Below are 19,651 nucleotides of genomic sequence, written 5' to 3'. Positions count from 1 at the left end.
AACAAGTATTTTTAAAATGAGAAAACAAAATTTCAAAAAGAAAACACATATTAGGGGTGCCTGCGTGGCTCAGTTGGTTAAGCAACTGCCTTCAGTTCAGGTCATGATCCTGGAGTCCTGGAATCGAGTTCCACATCGGGAACTCCCAGCTTCGCAGGGAGTCTGCTTCTCCCTCTCACCTTCTACCCTCTCTTGCTCTCTCTTACTTCCTCCCTCTCTCTCAAATAAATAAATAAAATCTTAAAAAAGAAAAAAGAACTGGGCACCTGGGTGGCTCAGTGGGTTAAATAAAGCCTCTGCTTTTGGCTCCAGTCATGATCCCAGGGCCCTGGGATTGAGCCCCGCATCAGGCTCTCTGCTCAGCAGGGAGCCTGCTTCCTCTCTCTCTGCCTGCCTCTCTGCCTACTTGTGATCTCTGTCTGTCAAATAAATAAATAAATCTAAAAAAAAAAAAAAAAGAAAAGAAAACACATTAGTCTCAAATTCCATTCTCAAGCATAAAAGTAAATATATGTATTATTTTCCATTTAAAGATGAGGGAATTTCATCTGGGTGAAGACACCTGTACAAAGTAATACAATTAAGCAAGTAGCAAACCCATCCCAGGTCCCATGCACCCCATGCATTGGAGAGAAAATATACCAGATGGAATTTACTAATAAAATATACCCTATATAAAGAAGATATACCCTATATAAAGAAGATACATTCAGAAGTCCTATCTTCCTCGGGATCAGACCTTGCAGCTCTACTCTGGCAAAATTAATTCCTTTCTTCATTATTATTTACTCGTGACTAGCTGCAATCAGATACTACCAAATAAAAACTTGCCTAACTGGATTCTGCTCTTTGCTGGGATGAGAATATTTTGTGATTTCAAGAATATGGAAGCCTGCCTTGATAAAGAACAAGAACCTGTTCTTTAGGAGAATGGGGCAGAACAGAGAAACAGAGACAGGCTTGGCACTGACTTCTAAAATTCCAGCTCCCCCTGTTTGTAACAGGATGGGGGATGGGAAGCAGCTTTGGTGGGTTGCAAACAAAAGTATCTAGCAAGGAGTTAACCCTTGCACACTGATACAATGGAAGCTATGTATTAAAAAGAATGACATGGCTACTTATATGGAAAGATCTGCAAGATGTTATTAAGGGGAAAAAAGGGAGAAGCTCAGAAATATGTATTTCATATATTCAACCACACACATATATATCTGTCTGAACATGTACTATGATTTTCTGGGAGAATTAAATAAACATCATTAGCAGTGGTTCCCTCTGGAGTTTGCGGCTGGGAAGGGGAGTGCTTGAAATAGTTTTATGTCTTTTCAGTTTAAAATATACACATATAGGGGTGCCTGGGTGGCTCAGTGGGTTGAGGCCTCTGCCTTCGGCTCAGGTTGTGATCTCAGGGTCCTGGGATCAAGTTCTGCATCGGGCTCTCTGCTCAGTGGGGAGCCTGCCTCCCCCCCACCGCCTGTCTCTCTGCCTACTTGTGATCTCTGTCAAATAAATAAATGAAAATTTTAAAAAATAATAAAATACACACAATATACCTCTCCCTTAGATTCAGCAGAGCCAAGGAGTCTTAAAATCACTCATCTGATGGATTGCATTAAACACTTGTGTGATTCTAGGAAAAAGCAAAGAGCGACTTTATCAAGTTCCATGATCACTTGATTGCTGACAAGAAACCTCCATAAATTCCAATATGCACACACACATTTTAAAACTTTCAAGATACTGTTTAATCAGTAGTTATAAGGCACATTTGTTAGACCTGCGCTTCAACAATTACACAGACATCCCTTGAAGTTATTAAAGTTGTCAAAATATATAAAAACATTCAAGTAAGAGGTATGCAAACCAGCAGCATTTAACCGAAACAAAGATATTAGCATAAATCAGTATTGATTTTATAACAGGGAAAGAACGGAGCTTCCATCTCACACATTTACACACACACACACACACACACACACACACACACACATCTTGACTGTCCTCAAAAGCATGGTGAAGGCAAAAACATCTCTATAAGTGTGCTTGGCAAAAATGCCAACAATTAGATTTTTTTTCAAGTGAGGACAGAGTGAACTTTTGATTACTCAAAATTCCATGATACTAATTATTAGCTTGAAAATCTCATCGGTCTCACAGGTACATAAATATCCAGTGTTAATGCTAACTTTGGGGAAGAGGCGGAAAATGATCGGGCAAAGGGGCAAATACACAGAAATGTGTGTGCCACGGCAAGCTCGCTTTGCTTCTCGGAGCAAGGAATCATTCATTTTTGAGTAACGGAGGATAGGGGTGATGGTGGGAAATACTGTTAGCAGCAGCTTTCTAAAACCTGTGCCAGCTTTAAACTCCAGGCTACTCCCTAGGAAAAGCTTTTGAGCCAGTGAACGGAAGGAAAACAGAAGAAAGGCTCACACAGTCTGTTACAAAACTAAGTACTTTGGAAAAGATCCCGAAGACGTTAAGACGAGAACTGATTATGTGAAACAATAATTTAGGCTTATATTCAAAGGTTCAGAGCTATCAATTTGGGGTAAGCTTATGATGAGGTATTTACTGCACCTTTTTTTTTTTTTTCCTGTAATGGAAACCCTGAAGCAATTCTCTGCGTATTTTGTAAAATATAAAAGAGCCCTTAAAAAATGGATATGTGCCTTGAAGATGTCAGGAGTCAGTGTACTCCAGGTCACTGGCACAGGCTGGTCTGAGGCTGCGACCCACAGCCCTCCAGCGCTCTGTGCCATCCTCTGTGCACGTCCTCACCTGCCCTTTCCAGCCTGGCTCCAAAGCGTGTAGTGTCCTTCAGAGATGGGGACCTCAGTGCAGCGAGGGAAATGGCATTTTGGAAGACTTGAAAGACAAACTTTGCCTCTTAGTTTTGATGACCCAGGGCCAGGACAGACCCAGCACCGTGGAAGCAGTTTCCCCCTGAGCACGAAGGCTGTAGCAAAATGCCCCGGGAGCTAAGACGTCAACGTCCTAACAAGGTCACCAAAAACAACGCCACGACACCCGCACGAAGGGAGCCGCCTTCAGGAAAGACCTGAACTCCAGAAAAATATATTTTACAAGTTCCGCTCCAAACCCAGGTGGACTGTGTAGGCTCGGCTGGTCACAAGGTCAGCTTAACGAGCAGGTTCCTCATTGTCCATCCAGTCGGTTCTTCATATCCTTCTGGGCTTCTGTTAGTTTCTGGATCAGGTAACGCTTGTCACGACTTTCCTAAAGGCAGAAATCGGCGCAAGAACACATTCAATATATTTGAAAACAAATGTCTTCATTTCAACAAAATCAATTACCCGTCAGACTCGGGGTTAAGGATCCCAACCCCTGGACTGTGGTAACGGCCTCCAGACTGGTCTGCCTCTTGCTCTCTTGCCCCTCCACAGCCTCTTGTCCACAGAGGAGCCAAGAGTCTTTAAAAAAATAGACGTCAGACGGATGGGGCGCCTGGATGGCACATTCGGTTGAGAGTCCGACTCCCGGTTTCTGCTGTGATCTCAGGGTCATGAGACTGAGCCCCAAGTCGGGATCCGCAATCACTGTGGTGTCTGCTTGATATTCTCTCTCAAAATCTCCCTCGCACCGGCTCACGCACACGCTCTCTAAATAGGTAAATAATCTTTTTTTTTTTTTAAGATTTTATTTATTTATTTGACAGAGAGAGATCACAAGTAGGCAGAGAGGCAGGCAGAGAGAGAGAGAGAGGAGGAAGCAGGCTCCCTGCTGAGCAGAGAGCCCGATGCGGGGCTCGATCCCAGGACCCTGAGATCATGACCTGAGCCGAAGGCAGCGGCTTAACCCACTGAGCCACCCAGGCGCCCATAAATAGGTAAATAATCTTAAAAAGAAATGTACATCAGACTGCTACTGTGATTGGTTTCCCATCACACTCAGAATTAAACCCAAACTTGTCACCAGAGCCCTCACACTGTGCCGTGACCCTAGCGGACAATCCAGGATCATCTAGACTCTTTGGCCATGCCACCTGTCCCCGGGAGTGGCCTCGCTGTCCCCTCTGCCTGTTACTCTCATCCCCGAGGCCTCCCACAATGGGCTCCTCGTCCTTCAAGTCTCAGCTCCAATGCCACCTCCTCCAAGAGGCCCTCCGTGACCACCATCTACAGCCCCGGAGGGCCGTTCCTCACCTAACTCTACCGTCCGTGTTATCTTCACAGAGGCTCCCGCTACTGGAATTCATGGTTTCTCTGTAACTATTCAGCAGTCTCGTCTCCCTCTGTCACCACTGTATCCCAGCACAGTATGAGGGGCAGGCAGTGATCACTGTACACACTGAAGGCATGGACAAGCCCATGACTGCGTGAAGCTGGAGAAGGCCTGGCCCCAGTGCAGTTCTGGGAAGCAGTGGTGAGCCGCGCCACGGCATTCCATCCCCTCCCTGGGGAAAGCGCCATTCTCCTTTAGTTGTCCTGGGTAGATGTCCCCAGCCATGACCCCCTGGACCTGCTCTTCCTTACCAGGGACAGCTGCTCTCGGAGCTGGACCACCACCCGCTTGTGCGCTCCGGCCAGGGCGATGAAGTAAAACATGATGAGGCTGTAACACAAGGAAGCGGTCACTAAGGAGTCTGTGCCAGCTGAAGGGCCGCTGGATAAACAACCCGGTCCATTTTGCCCAGAACAGGTTCACTTCTGTTAGGAAGAGAAAGAAAGAAGAGAGAGGGAGGAATGGACAGACAGGTGGAGGGGAAGGAAGAAAGGAAGAGAAGGAGGTAGGGAGGAAGGAAAAATCTGGGGTGTGACGTTCTGGGATCCAGCCCCGCACTGGGTGTAGAGATTACTTTAAAAAAAAAAAAAAAATGGGAGGGAGCGAGGGAAGAAGAAAGGGATCTCTCCTAAGCAGAGGACATAAGAAGCAGCCCCAGAGGGGTATTTAGTTAGCAGTGGTAGTAGAGACTGATGCATGCCTTGCTTTTTAAGTCAATATTAAAAGTTGTTGTTGTTCCCCTGGCACACACGGTATGACAGGGAAAGAGAAAGAGATAGTCCAGACAGCTCAGTATGGAAGGAACTGGCTGTGGATGATCACTTCCCCGGCCCCCGCTTCCTCATCTACAGCGAGGATAATACAGTAAAACCTGGGGAACAACAAGCCTAGGATAATAGATCTTTGAATAAAAGCAACGGGCTGTTGGCTCCTGTCTTCTGTGTGGTCCCAGATCTCAGAACGGGGGTGGCTGAAGTTATTATCTTTGGGGACAGGGGCATGTGGAGTGGAGGGCGAGCCGCCAGGAAAACCGTAGGCAATCTCATTCCATTCCATGAAGGGGCAGTGGTTTCCTGTCTAATCCCCCCAGACAGGGCTGAGGAAGTCATGGAATCGCTCTTATCAATGATACTCTTCTGGAACACACTGTGGCCACAAGGCAAGAATGGCCAGATCAGGCATCTGCCATCAGATGGTGCCAGCCAAGCCATAGCTTGGAGTCAAACCCCCCAGGACAGAGTAGCTGGATCCTGAGGTACTCAGAATCCCAGGCTGACTGTCTGCCTAGCTTCCCCAAGCCATTTTATTAATCTCTATCAAAGGTATCCTACCTTTAGCAAATAAATTTTTCGGGTTCTCTTCTTGCATGGTGGTGGGGTTTTACTGTCAGAATATATCAAGAGATAATTGCAGTGATTTCATTACAGTTAATTCATGCCAGCTATAATCAATTCTAGTTATCTGTAGTAGTTACATTCCATAAAGCCTCCAGGAACACTGACCTAGTGACTTCTGAACCAGTGCCCCTAGGGGACGAACTGGGGTAGGTTCCTTGAGTCACCGGTCACAACATTCTTGTCAAATGATCAATACCCTATTTTATGTTTCTTATTTATTGAGAAAGTTATCAAAATATAACCTTGTTTCTGTTTAAAGACATCTTATTTAAATATTATTGTTGATTCCTTAACATTGAACCTGGCATCACCAGCGCTATCATGCATGCCCGAATGAAGCTTATCTAACTTACATATTTTCTTCGCAGGGCACATCCCAAGCCCTCTTGCACCTAGGAATGACTAGAAGCCCTTCAGTATGCTTGGGGCCAATTTAAACAGGGAAATGACCCACCAAAAGCACAAAATGCAAGAAACCTGGCCCCACAGAGATCACAAAAGGACACTTACTTATAGTATGAGAGCTGAAACAAGAAGGCAGACTACTGAGCATTGTTCAAGTCTAGCCGGTAACATGCGTGCTATGGCATGAATGTTTGTGTGCCCCCCAGATTCATGTTTGAAATCCTAATCCCAAGGTGATGGTATTAGGAAGTGGGGCCTTTGGGAGGTGCTAAGGTTATGAGGACGGTGCCCTCATGAATGGGATTAGTGCCTTGATCAAAGGGACCCCAGAGAACTAGCTCATGCCATCTGCTATGTGAGGATATGAGAAGTCTGCAAGCCAGAAGACGGCTCTCACCTAACCACACAGATGGACACCCTGACCTTGGACTAGCAACCTCCAGAACTATAAGAAATAATTGGTTATAAGCCACCTAGTCTATGGTATTTTCTGTAGGCAGCAGCCCAAACAGACTAACATAGTGATTTTGGGGTGACTCCAATTTTTTGCCACTGGGTGCAAGTCCACAAATAACCATGAACTTGCCTCAAGCACTGATTTTGGGGTTACAAAATATTTTAGCAAGTAGGCATATTCATAACACAGACACAAAAAATGGAATCCATTAATAATCAGGACAGACTATAATTAAAACAACACCCAGCACATAGTAAGACCTCAATGTACATTTGTGATTAGAATTATTTTATTATTATTATTTTTTAATGTAGGCTCCACACCCAGGATGAAGCCTGATATGGGGTTTGAATCCCTGACCCTGAGACTGAGACCTGAACTGAGATCAAGAGTTAGACACTTAGGGGCACCTGGGTGGCTCGGTCAGTTAAGCATCTGCCTTTGGCTCGGGTCGTGATCCCAGGGTCCCAGGATCGAGCCCTGAGTCGGGCTCCCTGTTGAGCAAGGAGCCTGCTTCTCCCTCTCCCTCTGCCTACCGCTCCCCCTACTTGGATTCTTTCTCTCTCTGTCAAATAAATTTTTAAAATCTTAAAAAATTTTTAGATTTTTAAAGAAATTTTTAGAAATTGAATTTTTAGAAATTAAAAAAGAAATTTTTAGAAATTAAAAAATTTTTAGAATTTTTTAAATCTTAAAAAAAAAAAAAAGAATCAGACACCAAATGAGCTACCCAGATAGCCCTAGAATTACTTTAACCCTCAAAATGAATCACTATGCAGAAAAGCTTCTTGTCACCTTGATATAGAATACCTGTCATTTACTGTGCCTTTACTAAGGGCCAGGTCCTCTGCTACCCATTTCACTATGTTAACTGTATTGCCTTCTTCTCACAACCCTATGAGGTATGTGCCATTCTTACCTCATTTTCCAGGTAAGGAAACTGAGGCACAGGGAGGACACATTCTATGTATAAGTAGTGGAGACAGGGTTCACGCACATGCTTCTAATTCAGTGCTCTTCTCTCTCCCCAGTAATCACTTTCTTTATCAAAGTGCAAGTGATTTTGTAAATAATACTATTAATCAGCAATGGTTATTGGGTTTTTATGGCAGGCATTGGGCTAAGTGCTTTAGCTGCAGGATCATTTTTTTTTTTTTTTTAAGATTTTATTTATTTCTTTGACAGGGAGTGAGAGAAGGAACACAAGCAGAGGGAGTGGGAGAGGGAAAAGCAGGCTTCCCACACCCGATGTGGGGCTTGATCCCAGGACCCTGAGATCATGACCCGAGCCAAAGGCAGATGCTTAATCTTACTATTCCTGCTCAATAACCCTCTTAAAGAATCACAATTTTGGAGCCTCCAGGTGGCTTCCAACTCTTGGTTTTAGCTCAGGTCATGAGATCATGAAATTTTAATTAGGAATTTTAATTTCTAAAAATTCTCAAGGTCCTGAGATCAAGCCCTGTGGCAGACTCCGGCTCAGCACAGAGCCCGTTCGGGATCCTTGTCCTCTCCCTCTGCCCCTCCCCTGTTCACATGTGCATGCTTTCTCTCTCTCTCTCGCTCCCTAAATAAATACATAAAATCTTAAAAAAAAAATCACTATTATGATGCCCATTCTAAAAATGGGGGAGAGAGAGAGGAGAGAGAGCACACAAGCAGGGAGGGGGCAGAGGGAGAGGAGAGGTTCTGTAACTTATCAAGTGTAGCAGGCGAGCTTGCTACACTTGCTAAGTTAATGTTATCAGGTTCACAATAATGTTTTGCATTATTGCCTTCTCCACGGGCCTGCACGGAAAATACTTGCAAGGGTCCGGGCGGTTCTTACTCACCAGATGATCATGAAGAAAGGCACTGCGAAGGCTTCCGATGTGACGCCATAGACCAGGGACTGCAGAGAGCTGGGAAAGGTGCTCACTGTCTTGGGGACCACCTCCCACGTGGTGTTGAAGTTGGTGAACGGCCCACAGGCTTTCGAGGAAGGGATGCTGCCAAGACATAGACCCAGGGGCTCAGGGCGAGGCACCGAGCACAGGCTGAGCATCTGTCCTCTCACACCCACAGGCTTGTTACCAGTGACCCGAGAGGAACTGCCTGGTCTTACGGGCCGAATGGAATATTCTGGTCAAAAACGCTGACGCTGAAACTTCATCTAGTCTCTAGACTGACTTTCAGGTCACAGGAAATTTAGCACAGAAGAGTAAGTTAAATGGCACTGTGAGGTAACAATGTGATTTTATTCACCGATCTCTTAATTTGGAGGTGAGGAAACTGTTGTGGACTCTGCAAAGAATCAAAGATTCTGTTAAATGAATTAATTTTTTAAAAAATATGCTCCACACCCAACATGGGGCTAGAACTCACGACCCTGAGATCAAGAGTCATATGCTCCACCAACTGAGCCAGCCAGGCGCCCTTCAAGAATCCAAGATTAAAAGAGTCAGCTTGGCTGGCTTGGTCAGATGAGAATACAACCCATGATTTCAGTCAGGGTCAGGAGTCCGAGCCCCACACTGCATATAGAGATTACTTAAAATAAAATTAAAGGAGAGTAAGGAGACATAGCAATTAAAAGCAATGGGTAGGGGTGCCTGGGTGGCTCAGTGGGTTAAGCCTCTGCCTTTGGCTCAGGTCATGATCTCGGGGTCCTGGGATCAAGCCCCACATTGGGCTCTCTGCTCAGCGGGGAGCTGCTTCCCCCTCTCTCTCTGCCTACTTGTGATCTCTCTCTCTCTGTCGAATAATAAATAAAATCTTTAAAAAAAAAAAAGCAATGGGTAAAACATGAAAGATCCTCATTTTAAAAACAAGGCCATAAAAGACTATCTGGGGACAAATGGAGAAATTTGAAAATGGCAGAAATATTAGTATTAATTACATCGAATAATGTTATTGCAGATGCGTGAGAAGGAGGATGCTTATTTTTAGAAGCTGCACGCTCAAGTATTTAGTTCCAATTTTCTGTGCACCCCCAGATCTCAAGATGGGGGTGGCTGAGCTTATTATTGAGGTATGCCGTGGTGTCCATAACAATCTCAAATGGGTCATGACAGCCATAAAAAATGTAGGTGCAGAGAGAGAGAGAAAACAAATGCAGCGAAATCAAAATGTTAACAACTGGGACATCTAGTTGGAGGGTATAGGAGTCTTCACTGTTGCTATTTTTTCAAATTTTTCAAAATAAAAAGTAAGGAAAAATCAAAATTACAATGGAAAAATTTTGTCATTAAGACCTACAAAGGGGCGCCTGGGTGGCTCAGTGGGTTAAAGCCTCTGCCTTCGGCTCAGGTCATGATCCCGGGGTCCTGGGATCGAGCCCCGCGTCAGGCTCTCTGCTCAGTGGGGAGGCTGCTTCCTCCCCTTTCCTCTCTCTGCCTGCCTCTCTGCCTCCTTGTGGTCTGTCAAATAAATAAAATCTTAAAAAAAAAAAAAAAGATTAAAAAAAAAAGACCTACAAAAAGCTCCCTATATTCACATCACAAAGATCCGTGTGTATGATTTTCCATTGCAGCCCAACTTTATGGGTTAAAAAACACTCTGGGAAGGGGCGCCTGGGTGGCTCAGTGGGTTAAGCCGCTGCCTTCAGCTCAGGTCATGATCTCGGGGTCCTGAGATTGAGCTCCACATCGGGCTCTCTGCTCAGTAGGGAGCCTGCTTCCCTCTCTCTCTTTGTCTACTTGTGATCTCTACCTGTCAAATAAATAAATAAATAAAATCTTAAAAAAAAAAAAAAAAAAACACTCTGGGAAGCAATCTAACTATTCCGTAAGGAAATGGATGAACAATTTATGATCTATTCATAAAACAGAATGCTAAAAAAAAAAACACTGAAAGAGACACAGAGATCTGAAAAGACTGGTTCCCAGGCAGAAACTAAGTAGTTGGGAAATAGGACTGGAAAATGAATTCCCATCATATATTCTTATACTTTTTGAATTTTGTGTCATGTGAATGTATGTATTATATAAAAAAGTCAAAGTTAAAAAACATTTTAAAACAATGAGAGTTCTATATATGTTGGTATGGAAAAGGGCACAATATAAAATTAAGTGGAAAAGAAAAGCAGTCAATCAGAGTTACAGCATTATTCCATATGTGTCTTTTAAAAATAAATACATTGTTCATATGAATTTCTGGAAGTATCAATAAAATATTAATAGTGGTTACTTTGGCAGAATAGGACCAAGAAGGGATGATGAGGGGCACTTTATTTCTCTTTAATTTATACTCTTTTGTACTGTTTGACTTTTTATATAACATCTATTATTATAACAAGAAACAATAAAAATATATATACTCAAACTGGTTAAAAAACAAAATCTGACAGATTCAAAGTTTAAGAATTCCAATTTAAAGATGAAGAAATGAAATTGCATGAGAATAAATCAGAGAGATTGGTAAACTATAACCCATGGGCCAAATTTGAACCATCATCTGTTTTTTATAAATAAAGCTTTATTGGAACACAGTCATGCCCATTAGTTTGTATACTGTCTGTGGCTGCTTTCATAATGTCACAAGACAGTTAAACAGTTGCTACTGACACTATATGGCCTACAAAGCCTAAACATTTAGGCTTGCCCTTTACAGAAAATGTTTAATGGCCTTTGATATAAATGGCTATACTCCTAGGAAGTAGGGTCACTGGAGTTTGAAACCCCAATTTTTGATCCTTAGTCTTAAGCATTTCTACTCTTACCGAATTCCACACTACACTCTATATTCCTTGTGGCATGTCTGAATCATCTCTATACTCCTAGCACCTAGCACAGTGCTTGTCACACTGAAGACACTCCAGGTCTTCTTATTTTTGTAACCAGAAACAAACGAGATTAGAAGAGAGGTCCCAGGCAAAGAGAGTAGGGCAGGACAGACCTGCTGGTACTCTCTAGAACAAGTGCAATAGTATAAGCCCAGCTTCTGGAAGTGGACCAGGACATTCCAGCATCCAGAGAGGGATTCCAAAACAAAGGTGGGCCTGGCCAAACCAGGAGTGACTTACCGACTTCTGTAGATGGAACCTCATGAGGAAAGCCAGTAAAGAATTCAAGGGATCCTTGAACAGAAAAGAGGGATGTCCCAAGAAGCAAACAAATGTTCTAGAAAACAGAGTCATATTTACCGTGCCATGCTAATTGTCAGAGGTATTATGGCCAAACACAACCCGATCAACAACACCAACAAGAAGAAGAAATTAGAATTGGAGGCTCTGAACTGCCTGGGGGAGGGTCGGCAGGTATAAAGAAGACTCATCTAAAGGGAGAGAAGGAAAGAGAAAAAAAAAGTAAGAGTCTAGCTTCCTTGAAGATCAACGAGCCCATTCATGCATTCTAGTGGGAATGTAAACGGGTAGGACTTTTCCAGAGGGTAGTCAGCAATCTAGATCAAAATGAAACATGATTCATCCAGACCCTCGACCCTGGAGAAATTCATCCCAATGAGAAAACAGAATAAAGGGGCCAAAATACATGGATATGGATGTTTACTGCTGCAGGTGCTCATGTGTGGGGGTAACTGGAAGCAACCAAAATAGCGATTAACAGGGGCTGCTTGAAGGTTCAAGTAGTGTACAGTGAGATACTGGGGAACGCTTCGAGAGGGTGAGAGAGCTCTACGTCCTGGATGGCACTGTGAAATGTGCCCTATGATCTCATTTACGTTTTTTGTTTTTGTTTTTGTTTTAAATTTGACAGAGAGATAGATCACAGGTAGACAGAGAGGCAGGCAGGGGCGGGGTGGGGGGAAGCTGGCTCCCCGCCAAGCAGGGAGCCGTTGCGGGGCTCAATCCCAGGACTCTGGGATCATGACCTGAGCCGAAGGCAGAGGCTTTAACCCACTGAACCACCCAGGCACCCCCTCATTTACGTTTTTTAAAAAGTATTCTTCATAGGATTTTAAATATGCATTAAATGGATCTATGCTAACAAGACCAAGAGAGATTTTGTTTGATTTTTTATAAGCATATTTATTCTTCCTCTGTATTAAAAACCAATATTTCCAGGGTGCTTGGGTGGCTTAGTCAGTGAAGCAGCTGTTTTTGGCTCAGGTCATGATCTTGGGGTCCTGGGATCCAGCCCCATGTTGGGCTCTCTGCTCAGCAGGGAGTCTGCTTCTTCCTCTGCCCCTCCTCCTGCTCTGTCACTCTCTCTCTCTCTCATTCTCTTTCTCTCTCTCAAATGAATAAATAACATCTTTTAAAAAAAGCAATTTTTTTTTTAATAAAAACAAATTTTAATAAAAGCAAATTTTCTACCAAGGTGAAAAAGACTTGTGGAAACATCAAGTGGAAAGGAGTGACGGGTACATTTATAGGCATACAATTTTTCCTTAATATTTTTAGAGACTACGTTACTGGGAGGGGGCCTCAAGCTGCTCTTACCTCAGCAGTAGCCAGAAAATCTTGTGAGCTGGACAGCAATAAGCGCCAGGGACCCCTGGTGTCCTATTCAGGGGTGGCTGGCTGGTCTGGCCTGTGGTGTCACAATTCAGCCCAGTGCCCATGACCTACTCTATTACCCCCACATGTCTTTACTAAGCCACACACCAGAAAAGCACTGGGTGACCAATATTTTCAGGGAAAGGAAAAAGTTCTAAGTTTTCTGACATCTATCTCTCCTTTGGTGCTTTCAACCAACTCAAGTTTCCACATGAAAGCACCAGAACATTCTTCAAAGGCCAAAACATCTGGGTTGGAAATACAGCCCAATTCAAGGTGCTGCTTACCTAAGGATTAAATAGCTTAGGCCCTCGAGTGAAGTAAATCTGGAGTCACTTGTAAGCTGTGTGACCTGGGGCTACTTACTTAACCTCTCTGAACTTCAGCTTTCTGATTTGTAAAATCAAAAGATGAGTGTAAGCATTCCATGATGACCTGTGTAAAGTGTTCAGCAGAGTGGGGGCACATGGTATTCTTACAACTGTTATTACTGTCATTATTTATTTTTTTAAAAGATTTTATTTATTTATTTGACAAAGAGATCACAAGTAGGCAGAGAGGCAGGCAGAGAGAGAGAGAGAGAGGAGGAAGCAGGCTCCCTGCTGAGCAGAGAGCCCGATGCGGAACTCGATCCCAGGACGCTGAGATCATGACCTGAGCCGAAGGCAGCGGCTTAACCCACTGAGCCACCCAGGCGCCCTGTCATTATTATTAATGCTATTATTATTACCTCCATTTCTGAATCCTTAGGGCTTGGCATAATAGGTAATAAGCAAGCGTGGGGCCTGTTAACACAGAGCAACTCCAGAAGAAGGGTTGGAAGTTACTGTATACATGTCTGTATATAGTTTATAAAGGTTTTTTTTTTTTAAGATTTATTTATTTGTTTTGAGAGAGAGCGCCTGGGGTGTGCGGGCAGGGGCAGAAGGAGAGACAGAGAGAATCTTAAGTAGACTATACTGAGTCTGGAGCCCGATGCAGGGCTCGATCTCATGACCCTGAGATCAGGACCTGAGCCGAAACCAATGCTCAATTGACTATGCCACCCAGGCACGCCTGTCTATAATTTAATAGTGAGCATATATTGCCTCAGTAATAATAATAACAACAGCTCAGTTAATAAGCCCAGATCAATTAGTCATTCACAGAGCACTCTACCCAATAAGCACTTAGTTCAGCCACAATGCTCGGGCCTGTGAGCCATTTGAGGAGCGACACAAATACTTGAGACCTGAAAATAAATACATCGGCCCCAACATCCAAATGGAAAATGATAAAACTTAATTTAATAGATGTTTTGTGAAACATCACCAAAATATGCCACTGCCCACTGGATGGCTCAATTGTGGCTCCCCTCTTAGACAGTTACTTACAAAAACAACATTTAAATCATAGGGGCAAAAAAAAAGGCTTAACAAAACTCTCAAAATTATAAAGATGTGGAAATCCATCCCAAGTCTTTTTTCCACAATAAAAGTACACACCAAATAAGGGATGTAATTTTGATAAGTCTGATGGGATGTGTGTGTGGGGGCTGTAGACACACAACCTGCTGAATGCCTTGGGAGATCAAGAATAGTCCAGAATAGGAGCTCCCCCACCCCCCCTCTCCTTACCTCTTTCACATAAAAGATGATAATGAACTTCAAGGTTGCAATGGCAGGGAGAAGCGGTGAGAAAAAAGCTCCAATCCAGCAAATGGTCTGCCCATAGACGATCCCCAGGACATTATCGGGAATGGCGAATTCCTGTTGTCCCCAGCACTGAATCAGCTTCCAAGAAGAACAGTAGGTCACCAGGAGCCTGGACACAAATGGGACAATATGTCACCTGGACTGCCAGTGCCTGCCACGACCACAGAACCACATCTACCCTATCAAGGCTGTTTCTACACACATTTCTCATGCCTTATAATTTGTCAGGGTAGCCCCTCCTGATGGGCATTTAGGTTGTCTCCAGTGTCTTTGCTGACATGTGGCACTCTACAGTGAGCGACTGTGTGTGTGTTAATCTCAGGTCCCTGGTCCTAGGGGGCCAGATGAGTTAGACAAGGTTCGTTTGCCTCATTGGGAATGTGGGGGAATTTTAACCCAATGTACTTCACCAGGTTGTGGTGACAACGGATGACACAGGCAGTCGCTATGCTCGTTTGCCACTCAGCCCAAACAGTAACGAGCATTCACACAGAAAATGGCTTATGAGAACCCTACCACCTAGCTTGCCACTTCTCGGAATCCTACCTTCTCTCCCTCTGCCCCTCCTGTCACCACCCCCCAACTCTCTCTCTCTCTCTCAAAAAATAAAAAAATAAAGAAAAATAGAGTCTCCTGGGTGGCACAGTCAGCACGAAGCTTAAATAACTTGCCCAATCACATGACCAGCAAGTGGCAGTGCTGGGGCATGAACCTGGAGGGTCTCCCCTGACAGTAGCTGTGCTGATGGCCAGAAGCCATCTCCATGGGAAGCAGAGCCTTTCAAGGGGGCACCTAATGGACTATGGGGTCAATGGCCTAAAGGCAACTGTAAGTCTTTGGATGGTTGTCAGTGATTTCTGTGAACTGAAGAGCAGCTGTGATGGGAGCCTCCACTGGGGATATGAAAAGGACTGGAAGGGGTAGGCGGAAATCAGAGGGGTACCTCTCATACTTACTTTCTGGGAAAATCCACAAAAAGCGTCACAGCCAAGATGATGATGAGGTCAAAGATCATCAGCTTGTACATTTCCTGCCCAACCTGGGTCTCCCAGCACTGAAACCAAAGAGATCAAGAGAAAATGAGGCCCAACGTGGGGCAGAGAAAGCCAGGTTCTCACACTCCTTCCAATAGCCCTGTCCACCCTCAGATTCTGCTGCCTCTGGAGGCCATCCGCTGACGCTCCCCCGAGATGCAGCACACACTCTGGTGTTCAAGCTACAGAAGGGCCTGCTGTGTGAGACTCGGCTACACATCAGGAAAGCAGATCAGGTGGGATTCAAACCCATAGCTTTGAGGGCTGTTCTCTTGACTTTGAGCCTGTCATACACCTCCCCCCCTGCCAATTACCGCCCCCTGCAGGACGCCCCCATCCCTGCAGGCTCACCGGGTAGAGTTTCTGGTTGTAGCCACACAGCTCACAGGAGTAGTTATCACAGGATGTAATCTTGGAGCCCAGAGTGAACACCAGCACACAGATGGTAGCCAGCCGCATAAAGACACACCTGCGGGGGCGGGGGGTAGGGGAAGAGGCCTCAGGGCAGGCTGGCTACCTGGAACTAAGGCTAGAGAGCAGAAAACCTTCAAACCAAACCCACAAATAATCAGTTTCTGTTTGGGATTCTGAGAACATTCTAGAAATGGATAGCAGCGCTGGTGGCACAGCATGGGGAATGTACTTAATGCCACAGGACTGTACACTTACAAATGTCTAGGGGCACCTGGGTGGTTTAGTCAGTTAAGTAAGTGTCTGACTGTTGATTTATGATCTCAGGGTCCTGGGATCAAGTCCCATATCACGCTCCGTGCTCAGCATGGAGTCTGCTTGAGATTCTCTCTCTTTCTCCCTCTGCCCCTCCCCCACTTGTACATGCACTATAAATAAATAAATTTGAATTTTATTTTTTTTTAATTTTTAATTTTAATTTTAATTTTTTAAATATTTTATTTATTTGAGAGAGAGGAGGTGAGAGGGAGCAATAGAGCAAAGCAGGGGGAGCAGCAGGCTGCGGGAGAGGGAGAAGCAAGCTCCCTGTTGAGCAAGGTGCCCGATGCAGGGCTGGATCCCAGGAGTGGGATCATGAGCTGAGTGGAAGGCAGACACTCAGCACCCTAAGTATTTTTTTTTTACTGTCTACAATGGGGGCACCTGCGTGGCACATTCAGAGGAGCATGTAGTCTCAAGGTTGTGAGTTCTAGTCGCATACTGGGTGAGGAGATTACATAAAAACCAAATCTTTTTTTAAAAATGTCTAAAATGAAGGGGCACCTGGTGGCTCAGTGGTTTAGGCCTCTGCCTTTGGCTCAGGTTGTGGTCTTGGGGTCCTGGGGTCGAGCCCCACGTCGGGCTCCCTGTGGGAGCCAGCTCTCTCAACAGGGAGGCAGCTTCCCCCCTGCCCAAACCCGGCCTGCCTCTCTGCCTACTTGTGTGATCTCTGTCTGTCAAATAAATAAACAAAATCTAAAAAGCAAAAAAAAAAAAAAGATAAAAAGATGGAAAATAAATAAATAAAAATGTCTAAAATGGCAATTTTATGTTATATACGTATTTTGCTACAATTTTTTTTAAACGGTAAGGGAAAAAACAATGAGCAAGCTGGGAATTCCTGAACCCATGATGTTATAGCCACACTACAGAACATGATGCATTGCTGAAGGGAACTAATGGAATCTTTTAAGTATGAGCTTTGAGTGACGTCTGATATACTGAGAAGGGGAAAAAGCATGTTACGGAGTGTCACTTATATATGATCTCGTTTCTCAAAGAACATAAAATGGGCGAGTAAACACCAGGAACCCCACAGATGAGGGCTCTCTTGGGAAGCAGGATTCGAGACAGGAGGGCAGAGTGAGCTAACCTTTTTGAAAGATGATTTTCTATTGTTTGGCTATAAAAAAAAAAAGAAATATGAAAAAGTGGGGGGAAAAGCAAAGCCATACATCTGCTCATTCTTCTCATTTCGTAGCATGCCACCTGACAGCCTATTCCTCCTACTGGAATTCAAGGAACCAGCACCACTCAGGAGGGGCCCATAACTAAAGATGGAATCGAATAAAAAGTCAGAATCTACACTGTAGTTTATAGCAACTGTGGGCAACAGAATGCAGAACACAAAGAAACAATGAATTAAATCCACACAAGGGGACATGCTACAGGACAAATGTTCATTTCTTCCACAAATCCATGGCCTAATGAAAGGGGTAGGGGTTCTTAAAAGAGTAAAGGGGGCTTAAGAGACATAACCACCAAACGTAGCATGTGGCCTTTGTCTGGATCCTGCTTTGAACCAACTAATCCTGGAAAGTCCTTTGCAACTTCATTGGAAACTGACTTAATTTTATGAGGTGTGATGATGGTCTGTTAAGGGGGGATAAAGGTGAAAAAAGATTTGCTTAAAATAATCCAGCTAAAGTTGGGGGCGGGGACAGATGAAACAAGATCCGCAAATGGTTGGTAATGATCAAAACTAAGTGATGGAAGTTCTATTTTTAATTTCTTGAGGAATCTCCACACTGTTCTCCAAAGAGGCTGCACCAACCTGCATTCCCACCAACAGTGTAAGAGGGTTCCCCTTTCTCCACATCCCCTCCAACACCTGCAATGCACTCCTGGGTATCTACCCCAAAGATACAGATGTAGTGAAAAGAAGGGCCATCTGTACCCCAATGTTTATAGCAGCAATGGCCACGGTCACCAAACTGTGGAAAGAACCAAGATGCCCTTCAACGGATGAATGGATAAGGAAGATGTGTTCCATATACACTAGGGAGTATTATGCCTCCATCAGAAAGGACGAATACCCAACTTTTGTAGCAACATGGACGGGACTGGAAGAGATGATGCTGAGTGAAATAAGTCAAGCAGAGAGAGTCAATTATCATATGGTTTCACTTATTTGTGGAGCATAAGAAATAGCATGGAGGACAAGGGAAGTTAGAGAGGAGAAGGGAGTTGGGGGAAATTGGAAGGGGAGGTGAATCATGAAAGACTATGGACTCTGAAAAACAATCTGAGGGATTTGAATTGGCGGGTGGGTGGGAGGTTGGGGTACCAGGTGGTGGGTATTATAGAGGGCACGGATTGCATGGAGCACTGGGTGTGGTGAAAAAATAATGAATACTGTTATGCTGAAAATAAATAAATTTAATTAAAAAAATAAAGAAAGAAGCTCTACTAGAATAAAAAAAAAAAAACAAAAAAAAACTAAGTGATGGGCATACGGAGGCTTATTATACCTTCCGTTTCTGTTTGGAATTTTCCAAAATAAAGTTTTTTAAAAAATACAAATGCCATCTGAGGCATGAAACACTCTATTTCACACAGTCCCCAGCTGGTCCTCTAAACTTACTTGTGTTAGCTCCCTAGACCCTGCTTTACAGCTGTCCTTTCTTTCTTTTTTTTTTTTTTTTGAAAGATTTTATTTATTTATTCATTTATTTGACACAGAGAGAGAGAAAGAGAGAGAGAAGAACACAAGCAGGGGGAATGGGAGAGAGAGAAGCAGGCTTCCTACTGAGCAGGGAGCCCAACACGGGGCTCGATTCCAGGACACCGGGATCATGACCTGAGCTGAAGGCAGACACTTAACAACTGAGCCACCCAGGTGCCCCTCTTTTTTTCTCTTTAAGAAACTGAGTGTTTATTTAGAATGAGAAGAGACAGTCCAACAAATTATAAGCAGTCAGCTACCGTACACCCAGTCAGTGACCTGGCAACACTTTCTCGGCCCTTACTAACCCAGCAGATGCTGCAGGTTCCTGGTCAATGCACTTGTAAGTCTCCTCCCCTCTCCTCCCAAGGCCCATGCACAGGGGCTAGCGAGGTGGGAGCATGGGGAGTTGATGCCTCCGGGAGCCGGCCACCCTTATGAAGTACAGGACAGACACCTTGGTGGGTAGGAACTCACTATATAGATATAATCTATATCCCACCCAAACACCCAGTTTCCTGGTAGGGCCGAGCCCCGGCTGCCAACAGCCCCAATAAGATACGTTTTATCAGCTGCCTTCCCTTTGCTG

At 44.3% G+C, this 19,651-nt stretch overlaps 1 protein-coding gene across 5 annotated transcripts in view; it reads right to left on the bottom strand.

Moving 5' to 3' along the window:
• Positions 1–1,721: 1,721 nt before the first annotated feature.
• Positions 1,722–19,651, bottom strand: part of TMC7 (transmembrane channel like 7) — a 54,421-nt gene continuing 36,491 nt past the window's right edge. For 2 of the 5 annotated variants that reach the window (XM_059154933.1, XM_059154937.1), the window contains 7 exons: positions 16,020–16,137; positions 15,591–15,688; positions 14,557–14,743; positions 11,627–11,757; positions 8,337–8,492; positions 4,497–4,575; positions 1,722–3,240 (listed from right to left, as the gene is read on the bottom strand). In XM_059154933.1, the coding sequence (XP_059010916.1) occupies positions 3,160–3,240; positions 4,497–4,575; positions 8,337–8,492; positions 11,627–11,757; positions 14,557–14,743; positions 15,591–15,688; positions 16,020–16,137 (850 nt within the window). In that variant the 3' untranslated portion in view covers positions 1,722–3,159. Of the gene's footprint in view, positions 3,241–4,496; positions 4,671–8,336; positions 8,493–11,626; positions 11,758–14,556; positions 14,744–15,590; positions 15,689–16,019; positions 16,138–19,651 lie in introns of those variants that run through there. The other 3 variants (XM_059154935.1, XM_059154934.1, XM_059154936.1) reach the window with 3 other exon arrangements.

The sequence above is a fragment of the Mustela lutreola genome, chromosome 17 (assembly GCF_030435805.1).
Source record: "Mustela lutreola isolate mMusLut2 chromosome 17, mMusLut2.pri, whole genome shotgun sequence".
NCBI lineage: Eukaryota > Metazoa > Chordata > Mammalia > Carnivora > Mustelidae > Mustela > Mustela lutreola.
This window is presented reverse-complemented; position numbering and strand designations above follow the sequence as displayed.